Source organism: Salmo salar, chromosome ssa19, assembly GCF_905237065.1.
Source record: "Salmo salar chromosome ssa19, Ssal_v3.1, whole genome shotgun sequence".
Lineage (NCBI taxonomy): Eukaryota > Metazoa > Chordata > Actinopteri > Salmoniformes > Salmonidae > Salmo > Salmo salar.
In genome coordinates, this window is record NC_059460.1 from 11613677 (window position 1) to 11636105 (window position 22429).

A 22429-nucleotide genomic window follows, 5' to 3' on the forward strand; every position below is an offset into this window, starting at 1 on the left:
TTTTCTGGAATTTTCAAAGCTGTTTAAAGGCACAGTCAACTTAGCGAACGTAAACTTCTGACCCACTGGAATTGTGATACAGTGAATTATAAGTGAAATAATCTGTCTGTAAACAACTGTTGGAAAAATGACTTGTGTCATGCACAAAGTACATGTCCTAACCGACTTGCCCAAACTATAGTTTGTTAACAAGAACTGTGTGGAGTGGTTGAAAAACGAGTTTTAATGACTCCAACCTAAGTGTATGTAAACTTCCGACTTCAACTGTATATGCCTCCAAGGTGGTAGTTCGGTTAGACCCTCTTCAGTGATTGAGATTCCCTATAACTATGATTGCATTTGGTTGTCATAAAATAGGTCAGAAATACAGTCTTGAAAAAGAGAAACATCCAAGAACTTCATAAAAAGCACAGATCTGATTCAAATCATATTCTGATTAGTAAAGCCATGATTGGATTTGTATAATACCATAAACTATTGTCAAATATGATCATGTATACGATTTTAATGGTTATGATTTTAATTGAAGCGCTAATTCAAATAGATTGCCAATAGAAGTAATTACTGGGTTAGATTCATCTCATATTCCAATAAAAAATAACATAGACACATACATATATATATACACACACACACACACATATATACACTGCGTGCACAATTGTTAGGCAAATTGTATTCCTCGGGATTCATTTTATTATTGAACAAACACAATGCTCTCAGTCAATCCAAAATGTTATTGAACCTGAAACCTGAATGTTTAACAAAGGAAAAGTGAGTTTTGTCTTTCTCAGGGAAATATAAGTGTGCACAATTATTAGGCAACTATTAGTGTGCACAATTATTAGGCAACTAAACTACAAAAATAATTTCTCTCAACTCACTTGTTGATTCTCAATTTTTAGAGTAAGTGTAACAGATAAGTAACACAAAATGACAATTATATAACATTTTTGGCCTTTCAAAAATATTCAGTGACCAATATAGCCACCCTTATTTTCAAGAACTGCCATGAGCCTTCCATCCATGGAGTCTGTCAGTTTCTTGATCTGTTCATGATAAATTTTTGCTGAAGCAGCAACCACAGCCTCCCAAACGCTGTTCAAAGAGGTGTATTGTCTTCCCTCACTGTAAATCTCACGTTTGAGAAGGGCCCACAAGTTCTCAATAGGATTTAAGTCAGGTGAGGAAGGGGGCCAGGTCGTTATTCAGGCATCTTTGAGGCCCTTGCTGGCTAGCCAAGCAGTGGAGTACTTGGATGCATGTGATGGAGCATTGTCCTGCATAAAGATCATGGCCTTCTAGAATGCTGAGGACTTCTTCCTGTACCACTGTTTGACGAAAGAATCTTCCAGAATCTGGCAGTAGGTTTGGGAGTTGAGTTTCAGTCCATCTTCAACCCGAAAAGGTCCAACTACCTCATCCTCAATGATAGCAGCCCATACCAGTACCCCTCCTTCACCTTGCTGGCACCTGACTCAAAGTGGTGCCCTGTGTCCATTACTGATCCAGCCACAGGCCCATGCATTTGGTCCATCAAGAGTCACTTTCATTTCATCTGTCCATAAAACCTTTGAAAAATCTGTCTTCAGGTATTTCTTTACCCAATCTTGACGCTTCAACTTGTGAATCTTATTCAGTGGTGGTCTTGTTTCAGTCTTATTGACCTTGGCCATGTCTCTGAGCACTTGACACCTTGTGCTTTTGAACACTCCAGGTAGGTTGCAGTTCTGGAATACGGTGGCACTGGAGGATAATGGGTTCCTAGTAGTTTGACGTTTAATTCTTCAAGTCTTTTGCAGTTAATTTGCGCCTTTTCTTCCCCATGCGTTTTTTGCGCCCCCAGTTGACTATTCGCAACAAAACGTTTGATTGTCCGGTGGTCACGCCTCAATAGTTTAGCTATTTAAAGAGTGTAGCATCCGTCTGAAAGGCATTTTACATTTTTGGCTTTTCAGTGTCAGTTAAATCTCTTTTTTGGCCCATTTTACCTGAGGTAATGAGGCTGCCTAATAATTATGCACACCTTGATATCAGGTGTTATTCACTTTCGCCACACCCTCCCTCATTATACAAATACATATCACCTGAAAATTATTAAATCCAATAAGCATTCAAGTTTATATGGTTTGGAGTTCGAAAATGTGAATAGAAATAATGACAAGATCAGAATACTCACTGGACTAATAATTGTGCACGCAGCGTATATATGTCACACACACACACACATATATATATACTGCTCAAAAAAATTAAGGGAACACTTAAACAACACATCCTAGATCTGAATGAAAGAAATAATCTTATTAAATACTTTTTTCTTTACATAGTTGAATGTGCTGACAACAAAATCACACAAAAATAATCAATGGAAATCCAATTTATCAACCCATGGAGGTCTGGATTTGGAGTCACACTCAAAATTAAAGTGGAAAACCACACTACAGGCTGATCCAACTTTGATGTAATGTCCTTAAAACAAGTCAAAATGAGGCTACGAAGTGTGTGTGGCCTCCACGTGCCTGTATGACCTCCCTACAATGCCTGGGCATGCTCCTGATGAGGTGGCGGATGGTCTCCTGAGAAATCTCCTCCCAGACCTGGACTAAAGCATCCGCCAACTCCTGGACAGTCTGTGGTGCAACGTGGCGTTGGTGGATGGAGCGAGACATGATGTCCCAGATATGCTCAATTGGATTCAGGTCTGGGGAACGGGCGGGCCAGTCCATAGCATCAATGCCTTGCTCTTGCAGGAACTGCTGACACACTCCAGCCACATGAGGTCTAGCATTGTCTTGCATTAGGAGGAACCCAGAGCCAACCGCACCAGCATATGGTCTCACAAGGGGTCTGAGGATCTCATCTCGGTACCTAATGGCAGTCAGGCTACATGGAGCACATGGAGGGCTGTGCGGCCCCCCAAAGAAATGCCACCCCACACCATGACTGACCCACCGACAAACCGGTCATGCTGGAGGATGTTGCAGGCAGCAGAACGTTCTCCACGGCGTCTCCAGACTCTGTCACGTCTGTCACGTGCTCAGTGTGAACCTGCTTTCATCTGCGAATTTGCCAATCTTGGTGTTCTCTGACAAATGCCAAACGTCCTGCACGGTGTTGGGCTGTAAGCACAACCCCCACCTGTGGACGTCGGGCCCTCATACCACCCTCATGGAGTCTGTTTCTGACCGTTTGAGCAGACACATGCACATTTGTGGCCTGCTAGAGGTCATTTTGCAGGGCTCTGGCAGTGCTCCTCCTGCTCCTCCTTGCACAAAGGCGGAGGTAGCAGTCCTGCTGCTGGGTTGTTGCCCTCCTACGACCTCCTCCACGTCTCCTGATGTACTGGCCTGTCTCCTGGTAGTGCCTCCATGCTCTGGACACTACGCTGACAGACACAGCAAACCTTCTTGCCACAGCTCGCATTGATGTGCCATCGTGGATGAGCTGCACTACCTGAGCCACTTGTGTGGGTTGTAGACTCTGTCTCATGCTACCACTAGAGTGAAAGCACCGCCAGCATTCAAAAGTGACCAAAACATCAGCCAGGAAGCATAGGAACTGAGAAGTGGTCTGTGGTCCCCACCTGCAGAACCACTCCTTTATTGGGGGTGTCTTGCTAATTGCCTATAATTTCCACCTGTTGTCTATTCCATTTGCACAACAGCATGTGAAATGTATTGTCAATCAGTGTTGCCTCCTAAGTGGACAGTTTGATTTCACAGAAGTGTGATTGACTTGGAGTTACATTGTGTTGTTTAAGTGTTCCCTTTATTTTTTGGAGCATATATATATATATATATACACGGTTGAAGTCGAAAGTTTACATACACTTAGGTTGGAGGCATTAAAACTTGATTTTCAACCACTCCACAAATTTCTTGTTAATAAACTATAGTTTTGGCAAGGCAGTTAGGACATCTACTTTGTGCATGACACAAGTCCTTTTTCCAAGAATTGTTTACAGACAGATTATTTCACTTATAATTTACTGTATCACAATTCCAGTGGGTCAGAAGTTTACATACGCTAAGTTGACTGTGCCTTTAAACAGTTTGGCAAATTCCAGAAAATGATGTAATGGCTTTAGAAGCTTCTGATAGGCTAATTGACATAATTTGAGTCAATTGAAGGTGTACCTGTGGATGTAGTTCAAGGCCTACCATCAAACTCAGTGCCTCTTTGCTTGACATCATGGGAAAATATAAAGAAATCAGCCAACACCTCAGAAAAAATTCCTGAAGCAATTTCCAAATGCCTGAAGGTACCACGTTCATCTGTACAAACAATAGTATGCAAATATAAACACCATGTGACCACGCAGCCCTCATACCGCTTAGGAAGGAGACACGTTCTGTGTACTAGAGATGAGCGTACTTTGGTGCGAAGTGCAAATCAATCCCAGAACAACAGCAAAGGACCTTGTGAAGATGTTGGAGGAAACATGTACAAAAGTATCTATATCCACAGTAAAACGAGTCCTATATCGACATAACCTGAAAGGCCGCTCAGCAAGGAAGAAGCCACTGCTCCAAAACCACCATAAAAAAGCCAGACTATGGTTTGCAACTGCACATGGGGACGAAGATCGTACTTTTTGGAGAAACGTCCTCTGGTCTGATTAAACAAAAATAGAACTGTTTGGCCATAATGACCATCGTTATGTTTGGAGGGAAAAGGGGGAGGCTTGCAAGCCGAAGAACACCATCCCAACCGTGAAGCACAGGGTGGCAGCACCATGTTGTGGGGGTGCTTTGATGCAGGAGGGACTGGTGCGTTTCACAAAATAGATGGCGTCATGAGGATGGAAAATTATGTGGATATATTGAAGGAACATCTCAAGACATCAGTCAGGAAGTTAAAGCTTGGTAACAAATGTGTCTTCCAAATGGACAATGACCCCAAGCATACTTCCAAAGTTGTGGCAAAAAGGCTTAAGGACAACAATGTCAAGGTATTGGAGTGGCCATCACAAAGCCCTGACTTCAGCCCCATAGAAAATTTGTGAGCAGAACTGATAAAGCATGTGTGAGCAAGGAGACCTACAAACCTGACTCAGTTACAGCAGCTCCGTCAGGAGGAATGGGCCAAAATTCACCCAACTTATTGTGGGAAGCTTGTGGGAGGCTCCCTGAAACGTTTGACCAAAGTTAAACAATTTAAAGGCAATGCTACCAAATACTAATTCAGTGTATGTAAACTTCTGAACCACTGGGGATGTGATGAAAGAAATAAAAGCTGAAATAAATCATTCTCCCTTCTATTATTCTGACATTTCACATTCTTAAAATAAAGTGGTGATCCTAACTGACCTAAGACAGGGACTTTTTACTAGGATTAAATGTCAGGAAATGTGAAAAACTGAGTTTATATGTATTTGGCTAAGGTGTATGTAAACTTCTGACTTCAACAGTACGTGGAATTTGACTGCCTTCATGGTCACCGCAACAACCCTAGTGGTGGCAGCATCATGCTGTGGGGATGTTTTTCAGCGGCAGGGACTGGGAGACTAGTCAAGATTGAAGGAAAGATGAACGGAGCAAATACAGAGAGATCCTTGATGAAAACCTGCTCCAGAGTGCTCAGGACCTCAGACTGGGGCGAAGGTTCACCTTCCAACAGCACAACGACCCTAAGCACACAGCCAAGACAACACAGGCTTCGGGATAAGTCTCTGAATGTCCTTGAGTGGCCCAGCCAGAGGCCGGACTTGAACTCGATCAAACATCTCTGGAGAGACCTGAAAATAGCTGTGCAGCAACGCTCCCCATCCAACCTGACAGAGCTTGAGAGGATCTGCAGAGAAGAATGAAATAAACTGCCCAAATACAGGTGTGCCAAGCATGTAGCTTCATACCCAAGAAGACTCAATGCTGTATTTGCTGCCAAAGGTGCTTCAACAAAGTAAAGGGTCTGAATACTGATATTTCAGTTTTGTATTTTTTATACATTTTCAAACATTTCTAAAAAACAGTTTTTGTGTTGTCATTAAGGGGTATTGTGTGTAGATTGATGAGGGAAAAATAGAATAAGGCTGTAACGTAACAAAATGTGGAAAAAGTTAATGGGTCTGAATACTTTCCGAATGCACTTTATATACACTGAGTGTACAAAATATTAAGAACACCTTCCTAATATTGAGTTGCACCCCCCTTATACCCTCCGAACAGCCTCAATTCTTTGGGGCATGAAGTCTACAAGGTGTCAAGCGTTCCACAGGGATGCTGGCCCATGTTGACTCCAAGTCAAGTTGGCTGGATGTCCTTTGGGTTGCAGACCATTCTTGATACACACGGGAAACTGTTGAGTGTGAAAAAATAAACAGCAGTTATTGACTCTCTCAAACCAGTGCGCTTGGCACCTACTACCATACCCCATTCAAAGGCACTTAAATCTTTTGTCTTGCCCAATCACCCTCTGAATGGCACACATACACAATCCATGTCAGCAAACTCAATGAATTAATAGAGAACAACTACTCATCTGTCTATGTTATGGACTAGAAGCATTTTTACTGTACCATTTTTAAAATGGAGGCCTCCAAACTACTTACGTCACATACACGATAATGGCATTTGCAGTGCCTTAAGAAAGTATTCATAGCCATTGATTTATTGAACATTTTGTTGTGTTTCCACCTGAATTAAAAAGTGATTAAATATTTTTTTTGACCCACCTACACACAAAACACCATAACGACAAAGTGAAAACATGTTTTGAAATTTTTTCAAAAGAAACACAGAACATATTAATTGACATAAGTATCACCCTTGAGTCAATACGTTGTAGAAGCACATTTGGCAGTGATTACAGCTGTGATCTCTAAGAGCTTTCCACACCTGGATTGTGCAACATTTACCCATTATTCTTTTCAACATTCTTCAAGCTCTGTCAAATTGGTTGTTGATCATTGCTAGACAAACATTTTCAGGTCTTGCCATAGATTTTCAAGTAGATTTAAGTAAAAACTGTAACTCGGCCACTCAGGAACATTTAATGTCTTCTAGGAAAGCAACTCCAGTGTAAATTTGGCCTTGTATTTTAGGTTAGTGTCCTGCTGAAAGGTGAATTCATCGCACAGTGTCTGGTAGAAAGCTGCCTGAACAAGGTTTTCCTCTAGGATTTTGCCTGTGCTTAGATCAATTCCATTTCTTTTTTGTCCTGAAAAACTCCCCAGTCCTTAACGACTGCAAGCATACCCATAACATGATGCAGCCACCACTATGCTTGAAAATATGGAGAGGGGTACTCAGTAATGTGTTGTATTGGATTTGCCCCAAACATAACACTTTCATTCAGGACAAAAAGATAATTGCTTGGTCACATTATTTTGCAGTATTACTTTAGTGCCTTGTTGCAAACAGGATGCATGTTTTGGAATATTTGTATTCTGTACAAGCTTTCTTCTTTTCGCTCTGTCAATTACGTTAGTATTGTGGAGCAACTACAATGTTGTTGATCCATCCTCTGTTTTCTCCTATCACATTCATTAAACTGTAACTCTTTAAAAGGCACCATTGGCCTCATGGTGAAATCCCTGAGCGATTTCCTTCCCTCTCTTGCAAATGAGTTGGGAAGGATGCCTCTATCGTTGTAGTGACTGGGTGTATTGGTACACCATCCAAAGTGTAATCAATAACTTCACCATGCTCAATGGAATATTCAGTGTCAGTTTAAATGTTTTTACCCATCTACCAATGGGCGCCCTTCTTTGCGAGGCATTGGAAAACCTCCCTGGTCTTTGTGGTTGAATCTGGATTTGAAATTCAGTGCTTGACTGAGGGATCTTATATATAATTGTGTGTGGGGTACACTATTATTGCGCACATAGTGAGTCCATGCAACTTATGTCTTGTGAAGCACATTTTTACTCCTGAACTTATTTAGGCTTGCCATAACAAATGGGTTGAATACTAATTGACTCAAGTCATCAGTTTTTCATTTGTAATGAATTTGTATTTTTTTTTATAAAAACACAATTCCACTCTGACATTATGGGGTATTGTGTGAAGGCCAGTGATCCCAAAAAATCTCAATTTAATCTATTTTAAATTCAGGTTATAACAGAACAAAATGTAGAAAAAGTCAAGGGGTGTGAATACTTTCTGAAGGCACTGTATATTTTGGAACAGTAACAGTGAGTAGGCATTCCCCTTTCTCTTTATATTGGATCTTTTTTCCAGCTCACGTGAAAAGTTTGGATGTGCGTAAAACCCTCCACAGTCTACGTAGTTTTAGGCCTAAAATGATATGCCCACGGGGAGCAATTATGGTGCCTGTAACTTTATTTAGACATAGCCTATTTCAAACAAGTTGTTTTATTTTATTCTAATTAGGTCTTATCATAAATTGCCTGGATTGATGCGCCAACAATTAATAGAATGACACATTTATAACATTAATGTGCACCAGTTTTATTAAATTACCCTTTCAACTACTAATACTACTAGTTTTATTGAAGTAGCCATCAATTGTCCCATTAACAATTATCCATATTAGCAAACTTATTTCATTCCAAACTTCACATTTCTCTAGTATAAGCTACTTATCGTAATGAACGATATCAGTAAAATGCTTGCGATAAGTGGTCGGTATGGTCGGTGTTGATCATTTTCGTTTTGTTGTCCCAACTCTAGTCTTATCAATAGTGAATTCAATCTTGCTTATTGACAACGTTAGGCATGTCCATGGCTCAGACATAATGCACTTTACAGTAGGCCAATATCAGTGTGAATGCTATGTTATCAATATATTTCCATATGGAAGCCATGCAATTACTGTTCAAAAACATGTTCAACATGTTTAGCAAATATGGGATAGGTATACATTTTGTTATTTTGTTTCTGTAGGCTATTTAACAAACTAAGCTATAACGGACTAACATTCAAATTGGAGTTGATGACAATGCAATACATAAAAGACTGTAAATACACAACTTGAAGCAACCACATATTTAGCCATGGAGCACGTCCCGATTGGCCCGTGAGGGGTCAAGCCTCGACACACCTTCAACTTGCTTACACACTTAACTTGTTTATTCAAGTTGCTGCACCCATAATTCTGGTTGTGAAAATAACAAAAATATTTGACACACCCCTGAACCTATAGCGACCGCCAGAGCTTACAACTTGACCAAACCGGCCTCACGCGTGCATCTGCCATCTTGCCATTTTTGTCTATCCCCACCATACGCATTCATGACAGGCAGATTAAAATACTAAAACCAAGTGAGAAGCAACTCTATTAACTTTGGGACAGGTCGGAACACACAAAACATTCATGGACATTTAGCTAGCTTACTGTAGATAGCCAATTTGTCCTGGGAGATAAACAGTGGGTTGTTATTTTACCTGAAATGCATATGGTCCTTTTTTTTGTTGCTGGATCTTTGTAAGCAGTTTGGATGAAATAATTAAATAATGCTTGGGCATGCAATGTGGCCAGTCTAGTCAGCATGTTACCATTGCATTGGGTTTGTTAAAATAGAACCCTCCATGTCTGAACCATGGTAACTTAGGAGTCTGGCACTTGTATTGAAATATAATATAATTTAGCATGAAATATTCAGCAAGTGTTCCAACAGGGCTATGATAATATCTGCTGTCACCATGACAAACATCTGCATTTAAAAATTGTCATATTGTGCCTCCCATAAAGGACAAGAAACACACAAACACATAACAGATTAAGTATTTTTAAAGATCTTTTGGGGCATAGGTAGGGCTGTGGCTGTCACGAAATTGTCAGCCAGGGATTGTCAAGCAAATAACTGGTCGGTCTCATGGTAATTGACCGTTAATTAACATAAACACATTTAGCATCTCCTGGCTTCCACACATAGCCTACAAGCCATTTTAAAATGACTATGCCAAATGGCTGTGGGCTACACTTCATTTAGCAGACAAGATTTGCTTATAATTCTGTGGCATTATTTTATATTATGAAGAATACAATTGAACAAAGCTGAATAAAATAGAAAGGACATTTTCTCCAAAGGATTTGAGAGAGTGCTACATGCGGCTATTCTGTGTTGTGCGGTTAACAAAGAAACAGGTACTCCTATATGCTCAATTTAGAGTTATTAACGTAACTTTAGTTGTTCTACAAACGTTGGGCTATATGTTTTGATTGATAATACCAATGTATTCATGAGACTAATGATGATTTGAAAGAAGTCGCTTGAAAGGCATGAGCTCTGCTGTTTTTTATTTTGCATAGTCCCTTATTCACAATTTGACAAGCACTTGATAATGCCTCGAAGTTCACAGTGGCATTCCCTTTGTGGCCGTAATGCACCCTAAAAAAAATCCATGCCTTTTGCATCCCGGAGTGTTGCGTTGTGCCCTTCTTCCTGAGTGTGCTGCGCAATCCGATGCGTCTCTCACTCATACGGCTCTCCGTCACGTGATTGGGTCTTTCTCACAGGCTACAAGTTAAGGCAGACACATCAGGGACAGAACTGCGCGTGTCCTTATCCAATTCCGAGGTGCATACTGAAAATATTGGATGACCTGTCCAAATGTACTTTTCGTCAGCCAACAAGATAAGTAGGCTTAACGGAGAGCAAAAGCACTAGCCTATGTCAATCTACCCTCTTATTAAGTTCTAATTATCAGAGTAAGAACACGACGGACACTATGAAAGTTTAAACCAAGTTTATTAATCCCAGAGTATCGAACAGCTGTACCGACAAAGACATGGTTCCACCAGTGGTGGTATACATACCCCACTTTGGGTGGAGTCTCCTTCTCGCTAAACATTGTATCTTTATTGCTAGGCAGGAAACTAAGTGATACGAGCAATAAACTGTTCCTTCCCCCTTAACGTGACCTGACCTGGACACCCTGCATCGCTAATTCATGGCTCTCTCGCCTTATCAATGGCGGCCACATGTGATCGTTTTCCCTACACTCAGTACATTCCCAGTTTAATTGCACCCACCATATACCTTCCTCCTACAGATAACCATTAACTTCTGGTGTAGACCCTAGACTATGGCACCCCTCATGTCTCTAGCATAACAAATGATTAATAATATTCAAAGTTTATAAATCCAAACCCATCACCCCCATAGTACAAAAGTCGACCTATTCTATTCTGTGGAAGAAATAAATATTCCAAACATAGTCTGGGACAGTTGTGGGATGCGATAGATCCCAAATGAATACAACCACTAACATCCCCAAAATATTTTTATGCAATGTGGCTGATGCAACAGATCAGCACTTTTAGCTTAAAATGTTGATAAACTATTAGGCTATTTCTTCACATTATATGTGCAGCAATGCGCACATGGTAGTAGGCTATAAGCACAAATGTTCCATTAGCGGAAAACACCATTATCAAAAGTGACCACAGATGCAGTTATGCATGTAATATTATTATAAAGATGCATTTTTATGGTGAAAATTATCTTCCCCAAACTTGAAACTCACACGCTGCTTCTATAATAATAATGGTCAGGGGCCAGTTAGGCTCTACACAGCTGATTAATGTGCTTAATTTAAAAAAGTTTTTGGGCAACTTTAGTTGTGATACAAACCTTATTAAAACATACAGGCCTGTATGCTAGGCTACATGAGGTGTGCGACTACGATTCCAACATAGGGGGCATCATTCACAAGTGATAATTTAGAATTCACAAGTGATAGGCTAATATTGTCACCCATCAGACTATTCTTGATTTAATCTTGTCTTTACATATACTAAATAATATATATGTTTGACATTTGTTTTGATTTAGAATGGACCATTATCATGCACCTGTATCGAAATGGGCAGCAGGAAAAAATACATGTTATCTATGCACTTAAATAGTGAAAGGAGGACGCTTTTCCCCGTGGTTTATTTTCAATATAAGCAATGTGCTTAATATTAATAAAGTTGAGAAATAAATATAGTCGGCCTAGCTTATAGAAAGCTGATGGGATCATCCTCTTTTTATTAGCTGTTATCTCCCGCAATTGCATAGCCTATAGAAATGTTGTGTAACATGAGCTGATGGGCTCTCATGAAGTGTTTGATTAGATTTTTGAATATATTTGCATTGATGTCAGAGTGATTAGAGAGACAATAGAGTGCTGAGTACCAGGCAGTTAGCAAGTTTGGTAGGCTACTAATGACCAGCAGTAGCGTCAGAGCTTGGAGATGCCTAATTACAGTGACTAAACGGTCACGTGGAATTTGACTGCCTTCATGACTCGTGACTGCCAGTGTGGCGGTAATATGGTTACCAGAACAGCTCTAGGCATAGGGAAATGTACCTAAAAAACTAGGCAGAGATCATATAGTACAAACTTACAGTACCCACTCCCTAAACAGTCAGTAGCCTTAGTAGGCACGCCCAAAGTGCTGGTTGACTTTGACTGTGCTGATGTAGACAACCAGATTAATAAGGAAGAACTGTCTCTGTTCCTCCAGCAGCACCACGTCCATCTGTACCTACACACAATCATATGAAATAATATAATACATAAATTATCATTATTATTCACTTTGGTAGAGAAACAAAAGTCACGGCTGCATCTGCCAATGACTGATAATTGAATAACGCTAAAAACACACCTTTCCCTCTGCATCCTGGTACTTGATCAGGAAGTGCTGGCCCTGGTAGTCATAGGAGAAAGGCTCCTCATTGGCCAGCACCATGGAGACAGGCGTGCTGACACACCAGAAGGGTATCTGGGACTCTTCCAGCAGGGTCAGGCTCATCATGCAGCAGTTCTACACACAGAGAGAGGAGAGAAGAGAGAAAAACACAGACAAATGCTGCTTTAGCTAAAAATCAGTGATGATGGTTTATGCCATCTGTTATTTCATTGCTATGTCAACGTTAGGTAGGCCTTATGACAGGTGGTTGCTGTAAATTAAACAAGTGAGTCAGTGTTCCTTTCCTGTACCTTCACAGTCCCCTCCAGAGCATCAGACCTCCAGGGCAGGCTGACCCTGGCAGAGAGAGGGGTCTGCCGAGACTGGTTACTCCTGATGATGGCATTCAGCTGGATGAAACCTTCATGGATCTGACCTGGATAACCACAAGGACCAAATCAAGACATCAACAACAGCCTATGGTCAAGTAGCTGTGTAGAGCAACTACAAGGCAGAGGAATGAAGACTTGACTCAGTAACTCGAGCGAGGGCACACAGTACTGTAGGAAGTTTCAGTACAGACTTGATATTAAACAGTGTCACTAAGCTAAAAACAACCCAGCTCTATCATTCTCCTCAGGAGCCCAGGCTTCTCACCTTCTGTTTGAACGCCTGGGGAAGTTCTCCTCAGTAAGAAGCTACAAAGGGGGTAGAGTACGGTGTCTAGATGGAAAATGAACGCCAGCGCTTCCATTCAAATGCAAAATCCAACACTTAAGTTCGCCAGACTTCCAATAGACGAGTCAATGAGACGAGATTTGGAAGAACGGCCATGCGAGACTATGATAACCCTAACCCTGAGCCCTGTGGACAGTGGTTTGTTAACCTTTCCGGCAGAAGAGCTGAGGGAAGTGGCCAGACATGATCTCCGTCACAGTGTTGTGGAGGGTAATGTGTAGCGTGTAACCATGGAGACCGTAGTTTGGGTCCACGTCGTCAAAAAGAGGCCTGTTCTCTGGAATGGTGTAGGGGCTGGGAGAAAAAGTGATAGAGAGATGAGAGACAGAGACACAGACCGAGAGAGAGAATTAATGTAAAACAAAGGCCTATAGGACCATTCCCACCTGTCACCAGGAGAGGGAGTTAGCACACCATCTGCAAGTCTACAGCTCTGTCACATCAACCCACAGAACCAACGTAGAGGCAGTGTGCAGTTGGCACAAATCATCTTAGACATTTTTTATTTTATTCGGATCCCCATTAGCTGTTGATGCAGCAGCTATTCTTCCTGGGGTCCACACAAAACATGACAAAATACAGACTACTAATAAAAAAAGAACAGCAACAGAAATATAAAACAAACAAAAAAAATCATGGGAGTGTGTGTGTCTCTTCACAGTCCGCATTGTTCCTTGAGTTGTTGTTTTATATGTTTTATTTCCAATTTATTTTATTTCTTGCCTTGAGTTACTTTGCTCTATACAGTACCGTGCGTTTCCCAGTCGCTGTTCTGACTTGGGTGAAGAGACCCCTGACTGCGTGTCTTGTGGAGTATGTATGGGTTTTTGAGCTGTGTTTTAACTGACTGAACAGACAATTCGGTACATTCCTCCCGTCAATCTCTCCTCCACTCTGTGCCAGGAGAGACTGTCACGCATGTTACTGACATTGGCCCTAAGTGTACATTTGCGGGCCAGAAGAAGTGACTGATTGTGTGCCATTAGTTAACCATTGTCAACAGCTGAACTCAAATTGGTTTATAGATGTTAAATATTGAAATTGACTATTTTCTTGACCCTCAAGAGTTTGAGAGTAGAGTGCCTAGAGTACACTTGGCAATGGGAACTGCCATAATGTAAACAACAACACAAGCATTATATAGAAACTAACAGACTAATGTACTTAACAAATAAGCAGGAAAAATAATATATGAATAATGTATAACTCCGGGTTAAATAGTGGAACAAAGAATCTGACCCTTAGTCATGTTAGGGGACATCGGTCTTCAAAGACACTTTGAAACAGCCAGCGGGCCATCTGTGGATAATAAAGCTATGGAAAAAGGTGAATAAAGAGAGTTGTGGATGGCCTGGACCCAGGTGGGGGTGGGGGAAGCCAGGGGCTGCATACCAAACAGACGAGCCCAGGAGACTCCTTTCCAACAGCCTGTGGTAGTGGAAGGTGGCCATCACAAAGGCTATGGACGACTGGCCCTGTGGTGAGAAACGGGCAATAGACGTCATCATTATTCAATCATTAAGATCATATTATTCCTCCTAATCATCCTCCTCTTCCTGATCATCATCATCATAATTATTATCATCAGGGAATAGAGAAACACCATTATTACTCAATATCTTCCTTCCCCTTCGAATTATCCTCATCATCATTGGGGAATAGACCAATACCATCATTATCACCCTCATTATCGTTCTCCTCTTCCATCATTATCAGCAACAGATCAACTCATCATCAGCACATACTGTGAATGTTGGCCTACCCTCCAGATGCCGATGATGATGCCTGGCGACAGCAGCACCAACTTGACCAGTCTGTCTCCACCAATCACCTGGCTGCTCTTAGAGATGGTGTCAATATCCAACTGAGCCATCAGAGACCTCCAGCCTGGCCTGAAGGGTGGAGGTGACAGAGGGGACAGAGGGGGGAGGGGAGAGGGCAGATGAAAAACAAGAGCTCTTTTCACTCAAAGGACCAAAACCTCCCAAATATGATTTGATATTGGATGGCTAGAAGGATGGGTGGTAGGAGATGGAGGGAACAAGAAAGAAATGGTGAGGAGGGAAAGAAAGCAAACTCACTTGATGATGCTGGGACATTTGAGAGGAACTCTCTTGACACCGTGAAGCTGTACGGTAGAGAGTTGGTGGAAGGCGGGCCATGAACCATTGGTCCAGCACAATGTCACTGACGAGTCACTGTAGTAGGTGTGGCTCTGCTCAAAAGTCCCCTCACAGACCGACCTGTCACACACTGTGATCTCCCAGGCCACACACTGCTCTCTGAAACAGAGGACAAGAGAGGAGAACAATTTAATGAAGTGATTTTCATACATTTTAGTAGTTTTCAATAGGGTATGTAGCCAAATCAAAGTTTATTGGTCAAGTGCACATGGTGCAGTGAAATGCTTACTTGCTAACCCTCCTTCTCAACAATGCAGTACAATATCAATCAAGAATAAAATACAAAATAGAGAAGTCCAAACATAACAAGTAATAAAAAGTAGAAGGACAAAAATAAATAAAAAGTTATGAGAAGTACAGTATGTACATAATAGAATATACAAAGCATGATTCAGTGTCAAGTCACTAAATCTCGAGTCTGAGTTCCTAGCATTCCAGTCCAAGTCCGAGTCCCTTGTTAGTAGTCAAAGCTACATTTTGTAACGTAGAAAGTTGGATAAATGACTGTTTTGAACAGCCATCTGACATTTTCTGTTGTAGCTATAATGTTGAATAATGCAAGGGAGAGAGACTCTGACATCAAAGTCACTACTGGTTGAGTCTGAGTCCAAGTCATCACTGGTCGAGTCTGAGTCGAATCACGAGTCAAGAAAATCGTGACTTGGGTCCGAGTCAAGTCCGAATCTTGGACTCAATTACTACAACAATGATTTGATTTCTAAAATTGTCAAATTATGATGACTGTTTCTGTATATGTTGTTCTGACTATGTCAGTATTACTTAATGGAAAACATATCTATCTTTTTGTAAACTGTTTGTGACTGAGCCCATACAATGTAAGCAAAATAAATTCCCACTCTACCCTCATTGTTCAATAAAGCATTTAAAGGAAGAAACCAACCAATGTGTTTTTGGCTATTGAAATCACAGCATTGACAATGACCCACTAAAACCAAAATTACTTCCAGATAGCTGAAATTAAATTGCATGTATTAGGATACATTTCTGACCCAGTTCTTTCTACAAACACAGCCCAGGGATACCCCCACATGATGATGGATCCTGTGTCTGCTGGCAGCAGTCCCATCATCCAACATAAATTAAATAACAGAATAAAACGAAGAACCTGAACAGCCAGGAAGCCCTGGGGAGCCCTGGGAGAATTCCATTGACTGTGTTGTTTTGTTCGTCTGACTGTTGTCATATGAAATTATCATTACCTGGGTAAATCGCAACCTCCTGCATGGCAAGAACCCACAGGTCTCCAGAGGTAGTAGTCTGGGCAGGTGGGGATGTAGGGAGGGGTGGGGGTTCAAGTCATTTATTTAAACAGAAACACAATTATTTCTCCATATGCCGCAGCCACTGCCATGGAACTCAGAAATGAAGTGCCAGCGTTGCTTCTAATCAGAGGAAAAAAAATAATAAAATAAAACAGAGCTTAAAACAGCAGAGGAAATGCTAAGTGAGCTTTCACCCGTGTGTGTTTTTAATCGGTATTCCCCATAGCAGGGATCGCATTTCAGACAGAAACTCCCTCCCTGCGCTTTAATATAACAGAGGAGAAAAACAAATGGAAGCGGAGTGATCTCAGATTGTTCTGAAAACATTTCTGTAGTTAGAAACAGATAAGATTAGCATTCCTACATTTTGTTGAAATAGAATTTGATCTGAGAAATTAAGCTAATTGATTGCACCCAAATTGAAACAGCACCATCTAGTGGTCAAAATCTGGTAATATCAGGATGTAGGATGTGACAACTTCAATGACAAATTTCTCTGAATAGAGGAATAAATAAATAAATAAATAAATAAACTGAGAATACAGTACATAGGATGAAGAAACAATACTCAGAACCGCAACTCCATACTACCCGTCAGACATAGAGAACTGATACTATATAGTCATTGTTGGGGTGGGATTGGTGTTGGGTGTGGGGCGTGGGGTGGGTCCCTGGGTGGCTTTTGACCATGTCTTTAGATTCTTCATGTCTTACTCATTGTTAGAAAAAAAAGTTTGGTCCAAATCTGATGTTAGGTACTATATATTTATTGATTATGGCCAATCTGGATGCAATCCTTTATCGTAATTTCTCAGATCAAATTATATTTCAACTAAATAATGTTGCAGGGACAATTTCAGAACAATCTGAGATGGTGGGAGTCGAAATCCTCTTTCTTGTGCTTATTGAGGTGCAACGACCAAGGCATTTTATATTTGGAGGCTCGTATCATCTCCATTAGGGGTGTGCCGACATGGCCATAGTCGTATTCGTAATTGGATCCGTAAATTGACAGTTGATAGTCAGATTGGATATGCCTGAATAGATGTTGTCAAAATACCTAAATAGATGTTGTCAAAATACCTATCTCCCTGCATGTTTATAGACCAAAAAACTGCAGATTAGGAGTAGCACGCGGAGGGATGTCTGTGTATCCTAAACTTGCAGTGGGCAGACAAGCTTGCTGTCACTTAGTCAGCCTGTGCAGTTCACATTTTTTCCCTACCGGCTTGTTAGATATTATGCACATTGATAGCTTGGGAGGCTAACAAACGTCCTCGCCATTTGATTTATCATAACAGCAGGCTAACACGAGGCAGCAGCAATCTAAATGATCAGACCAAAAACAAGTGATCGGATTCAGGTGAAGTTATGAAGAGAATTGAGTGAACTGAGAAATACACCTTCGCTCTATCCAATCAAAGCAGCAGGATCAATGTACAGCACACCCTTCTCTTTACAAACAACTCAACTGGCTAGTTTGCCTATTTAGTCCACGTAGTACCTCGCACTGGATTGAAAGACGCACGCTGGCACCCGAAAATACCTTTACTCGTTTGTCTGACTATTCGGCACAACCCTAATCCCCATGCTTTAACCTGAAGCCCGAATAACAGCGAAGTGCTTCAAAATACACAGTTTTTAACTTGGCAGAGAGAATATGAGATTACCTTGACAGCGCTGAATGAAGCCTGGAAATCCCACAGTGTTATAGCTATGTAAATACTAGGGATGCACGATATAAAAATCTGTGAACATATTGGAAATCGGCCAATATTAGCTAAAAATGTCAACATCAGTATCGGCCCGATGTCTAGTTTAAAGCCGATGCGCAAAACCGATGTCAAAGCTGACGTGCATACCTATATAAACGTAGGTACATTACGTAATAACGCCATGTAAAATTTTGCCCTACACGTGCAACACAGCATTCCTAACCTAGCCCACAATGTCTGCTGTGTGGATCGAGCAGTCATCAAGTCGAGCAGTTATTTGAAAGGGTAAAAAAATTTCAGCAAGACAACTCATTGCCCTTGAAAATCAGCCGTTCTCTGTCGTGGGAGATGTTGGCTTTTGTCGACTGGTTGAGCACCGGTACACATGTTGCCCTACTGGAGTTACACAGTAATAGAGTCACTGCTATCACCTTCACGACATACTATGGAACGCCGTTTGGGTCTTTGCGTGTCAAAAAAGGTAACGTCAAATAACACTATTTAAAGCGTTAAATAAGCTTTTAATTTGACACGTCAAATAACACAGTTCTATTATAGAATGTTGTGTTTCATGAATTTGCACGTGCAAGCCAAGCGCCACCACTACTATCAGTAGCACTGTCAAAGCTGTACAAAAAAAGTCTTCAAACAAGCAAACACTGGCCACGAACAATGTGTTTACAATACCGCATTGGTAATAAAGCATTATTTGTTTGGCTGCAACTTCTGGGGTAGCTAGCTTTAGCTTGGTACCTAGCTAGCACCAATACAACCAGCTTTAAAACAATGACCAGTAGAAACTGCAGTCATTTTCATTATTCTTAGCAATGATTTAGGAATCCTTGTGAGTAAGTATTAGCTAGGTAGCCACTTGTTGTTCACCTATTGAAATTGAACTTCAGTTCATGAAAATAAATAGCTAGCCAGCTACTTAACCCTGTTGCCCAAAGCTAATGTTATAAGCAGCCAGCTAGCTTCATCTGGCTAGTGATGCTCGACAAGACCGGGTTATGTGTTGTGATGCTAGCCACAATAAGGATTAGGCACAATAGTGGAATTTGCCATCAAAATAAAAGTACCTTTGTGAAAGTGATGCAGAAGGTTACATTTGGTGGAATCATGCTATATTTAGACTAGATCATTTAAACAAGGTTGGAATGTGAAGCAATGAAATGGGGTAACAGTCTACTCAATACCCACAATATATTTTTTTCCCAACGTCTTCCTCAGAGTTAACAGACTCCAAAACATCCACGCAGTATTGCTTTTCCTTGGGAAATAAACATAGGTTGACAATAAATGTGGCTAAATTCACAGTTGTTTCAGAGTCCCGCAATAAGAGCTACGAGGCTAATGTTCTCTGGGTGTCACGGAGTAGACTGATACCCCATGTCATTAATCCACAATCCATAGGTAAGGCTGTACAGTGAAATAAGTATGCCCCCAATGCAATTCTAAAGTATAATACATCCAGTGTGATTTCAACTGATTTTTGTCAAATTAACAAAATGTCTTTTGTTGATTTTATATAACATTCCAACCTCGTTAGCATGATCTAGTCAATAATGGCATAATTCGACTATTTGTATTCATTTGCATCACTGTCAATAACACATTTTTATTTTGAAGGCTAACCGCAAAGTCCACTATTGTGGCTAATCCTTATTGTGGCTAGCTTCACATAGATGGGTCTGACCACCATTAATCAAATAAGAACTGTCTTATAAAATTAGGGTTATTTTAGATGAAGACACCTAGCTATATAATTAGCTATCTATATAATTTGCTAGCTATATAATTAGCTAGCTAACTATAGCTACTGAAACAGATTGTCGTTTTGCTATGTTTTTGGGGGAAGAACATTCTTTGCATCCATGAGCTAGCTAGCTTTTGTTTTATGACCAGTAGGTGCATGAGATAACTTTACCAGCATCATAGCATACGTATTGATGAATCGTTGTGACAGGTCCTGATTGGTCAACAAGCTTATTTAAATAGCAGACCCAAATGGCATTCCATAGTATGAGAAACGACTGAACAAATGAACAACAAAACAGCACAGCAAGTAAGCGAAAGAAATAGGCTTTGATTATGTTTTACTGGTAATGTGGACATACGTAAATACCAACAAAATAACTTTTTGGTCAGTGTGGTGTGTGTGTGTGTAACCTTTATTTAACTAGGCAAGTCAGTTAAAAACAAATTCTTATTTACAATGACGGCCTACACAGGCCAAACCCGGATGATCCTGGACCAATTGTGCACCGCCCTATTCACGGCCGGATGTGATACAGCCTGGATTCGAACCAGGGACTGTAGTGACGCCTCTTGCACTGAGATGCAGTGCCTTTGACCGCTGCGTCCATGTGTGTGTTTTAACTATTTAACTGTACTAGAATGCTTAAAAGGCTGCTACAATGTCAGGTTTTTTTGGCAAGGAAAATATCAGTTATCGGTATTGGCCAAAAATGTCATATCGGTGCAAGCATAGAAAATAGTAGCCAAATAACTGGTTGATGTGTAATAAGTTCTTAAAGACCCAGTGCAGTCAAAAATGTGATTTTTGTTTGTGTTTTATATATATTTCCACACTATGAGGTTGAATAATCCTGTGAAGTTGTGAAAATTATGATAATGCCCCTTTTTTGTAAGAGCTGTTTAACCTCACTAGGGTAGGGGGCAGCATTCGGAATTTTGGATGAAAAGCGTGCCCAGAGTAAACTGCCTGCTACTCAGGTCCAGAAGCTAGGATATGCATATAATTGGTAGATTTCAATAGAAAAACACTCTAAAGTTTCCAAAACTGTTAAAATTTCCAAAACTGTTAAAATAATGTCTGTGAGTGTAACAGAACTGATATGGCAGGCGAAAACCTGAGGAAAATCCACCCTGGAAGTGTCTTTATTTTGAAATGCCTGTTTTTCTATTGAAAGCCTATCCACCATACAAAGTCTTATGACGCAGTTCACGATTCCTATGGCTTCCACTACATGTGGCCAGTCTTTAGGCATTGTTTCAGGCTTTTACTCTGAAAAATGAGGGAGAAACACCACATTCAATGAGAGGACAGTGGAAATTTCCAGACATGAGTCCAGCGCGTGACTGGGAGCGCGTGACCGGGAGTGCACCTTTCTTGTTTCTCCTTTTCTATTGACGAAGCTATTGTCCGGTTGAAATATGATCGATTATTTATGACAAAAACAACCTGAGGATTGATTATAAACATCATTTGACATGTTTCTACGAACTTTTATGGTACTTTTTCATTTTTTGTCTGCATGCTGTGACCACGCTTTGTTCCAATGGATTACTGAACAAAACGCACAAACAAAACAGGTTTTTGGATATAAAGAGGGAATTTATCGAACAAAACGAACATTTATTGTGTAACATGGAGTCTTGGAAGTGCTACCATATGAAGATCATCAAAGGTAAGTGATACATTTTATTGCTATTTTTGACTTTTGTTACTCCTCTTCTTGGCTGCTAACTGTTTGTAATGATTTGTCTGCTGGGCGCTGTTCTCAGATAATCGCATGGTTTGCTTTCGCCGTAAAGAGTTTTTGAAATCTGTCACAGCGGTTGGATTAACAAGAAGTTTATCTTTAAGCTGGTGTATAACATTTGTATCTTTTATGCATGTTTATTATGAGAATTTCTGTTTTGTTGATTATCACGCTCTGCAATTTCACCGGATGTTGTTTGAGACAGTGGATTACTGAACAAAACAAGCTAACAAAACTGAGTTTTTTGGATATAAAGAGGGACTTGATCGAACAAAACAAACATTTATTGGGTAACTGGGAGACTTGTGAGTGTAAGCATATGAAGATTATCAAAGGTAAGTGATTCATTTTAATCGCTATTTCTGACTTTTGTTACTCGTCTACTTGGCTGGTTACTGTTTGTAATGATTTGTCTG

The 22429-nt window shown here is 40.6% G+C and overlaps 1 protein-coding gene across 2 annotated transcripts in view; it reads right to left on the reverse strand.

Moving 5' to 3' along the window:
• Window positions 1–10640: 10640 nt before the first annotated feature.
• The window catches only part of fbxo15 (F-box protein 15), a 30546-nt gene continuing 18757 nt past the window's right edge, over window positions 10641–22429 (reverse strand). For both annotated transcript variants that reach the window (XM_014157193.2, XM_014157195.2), the window contains 7 exons: window positions 15408–15608; window positions 15089–15218; window positions 14719–14801; window positions 13475–13620; window positions 12900–13024; window positions 12565–12723; window positions 10641–12441 (listed from right to left, as the gene is read on the reverse strand). In XM_014157193.2, the coding sequence (XP_014012668.2) occupies window positions 12331–12441; window positions 12565–12723; window positions 12900–13024; window positions 13475–13620; window positions 14719–14801; window positions 15089–15218; window positions 15408–15608 (955 nt within the window). In that variant the 3' untranslated portion in view covers window positions 10641–12330. The remainder of the gene's footprint in view (window positions 12442–12564; window positions 12724–12899; window positions 13025–13474; window positions 13621–14718; window positions 14802–15088; window positions 15219–15407; window positions 15609–22429) is intronic.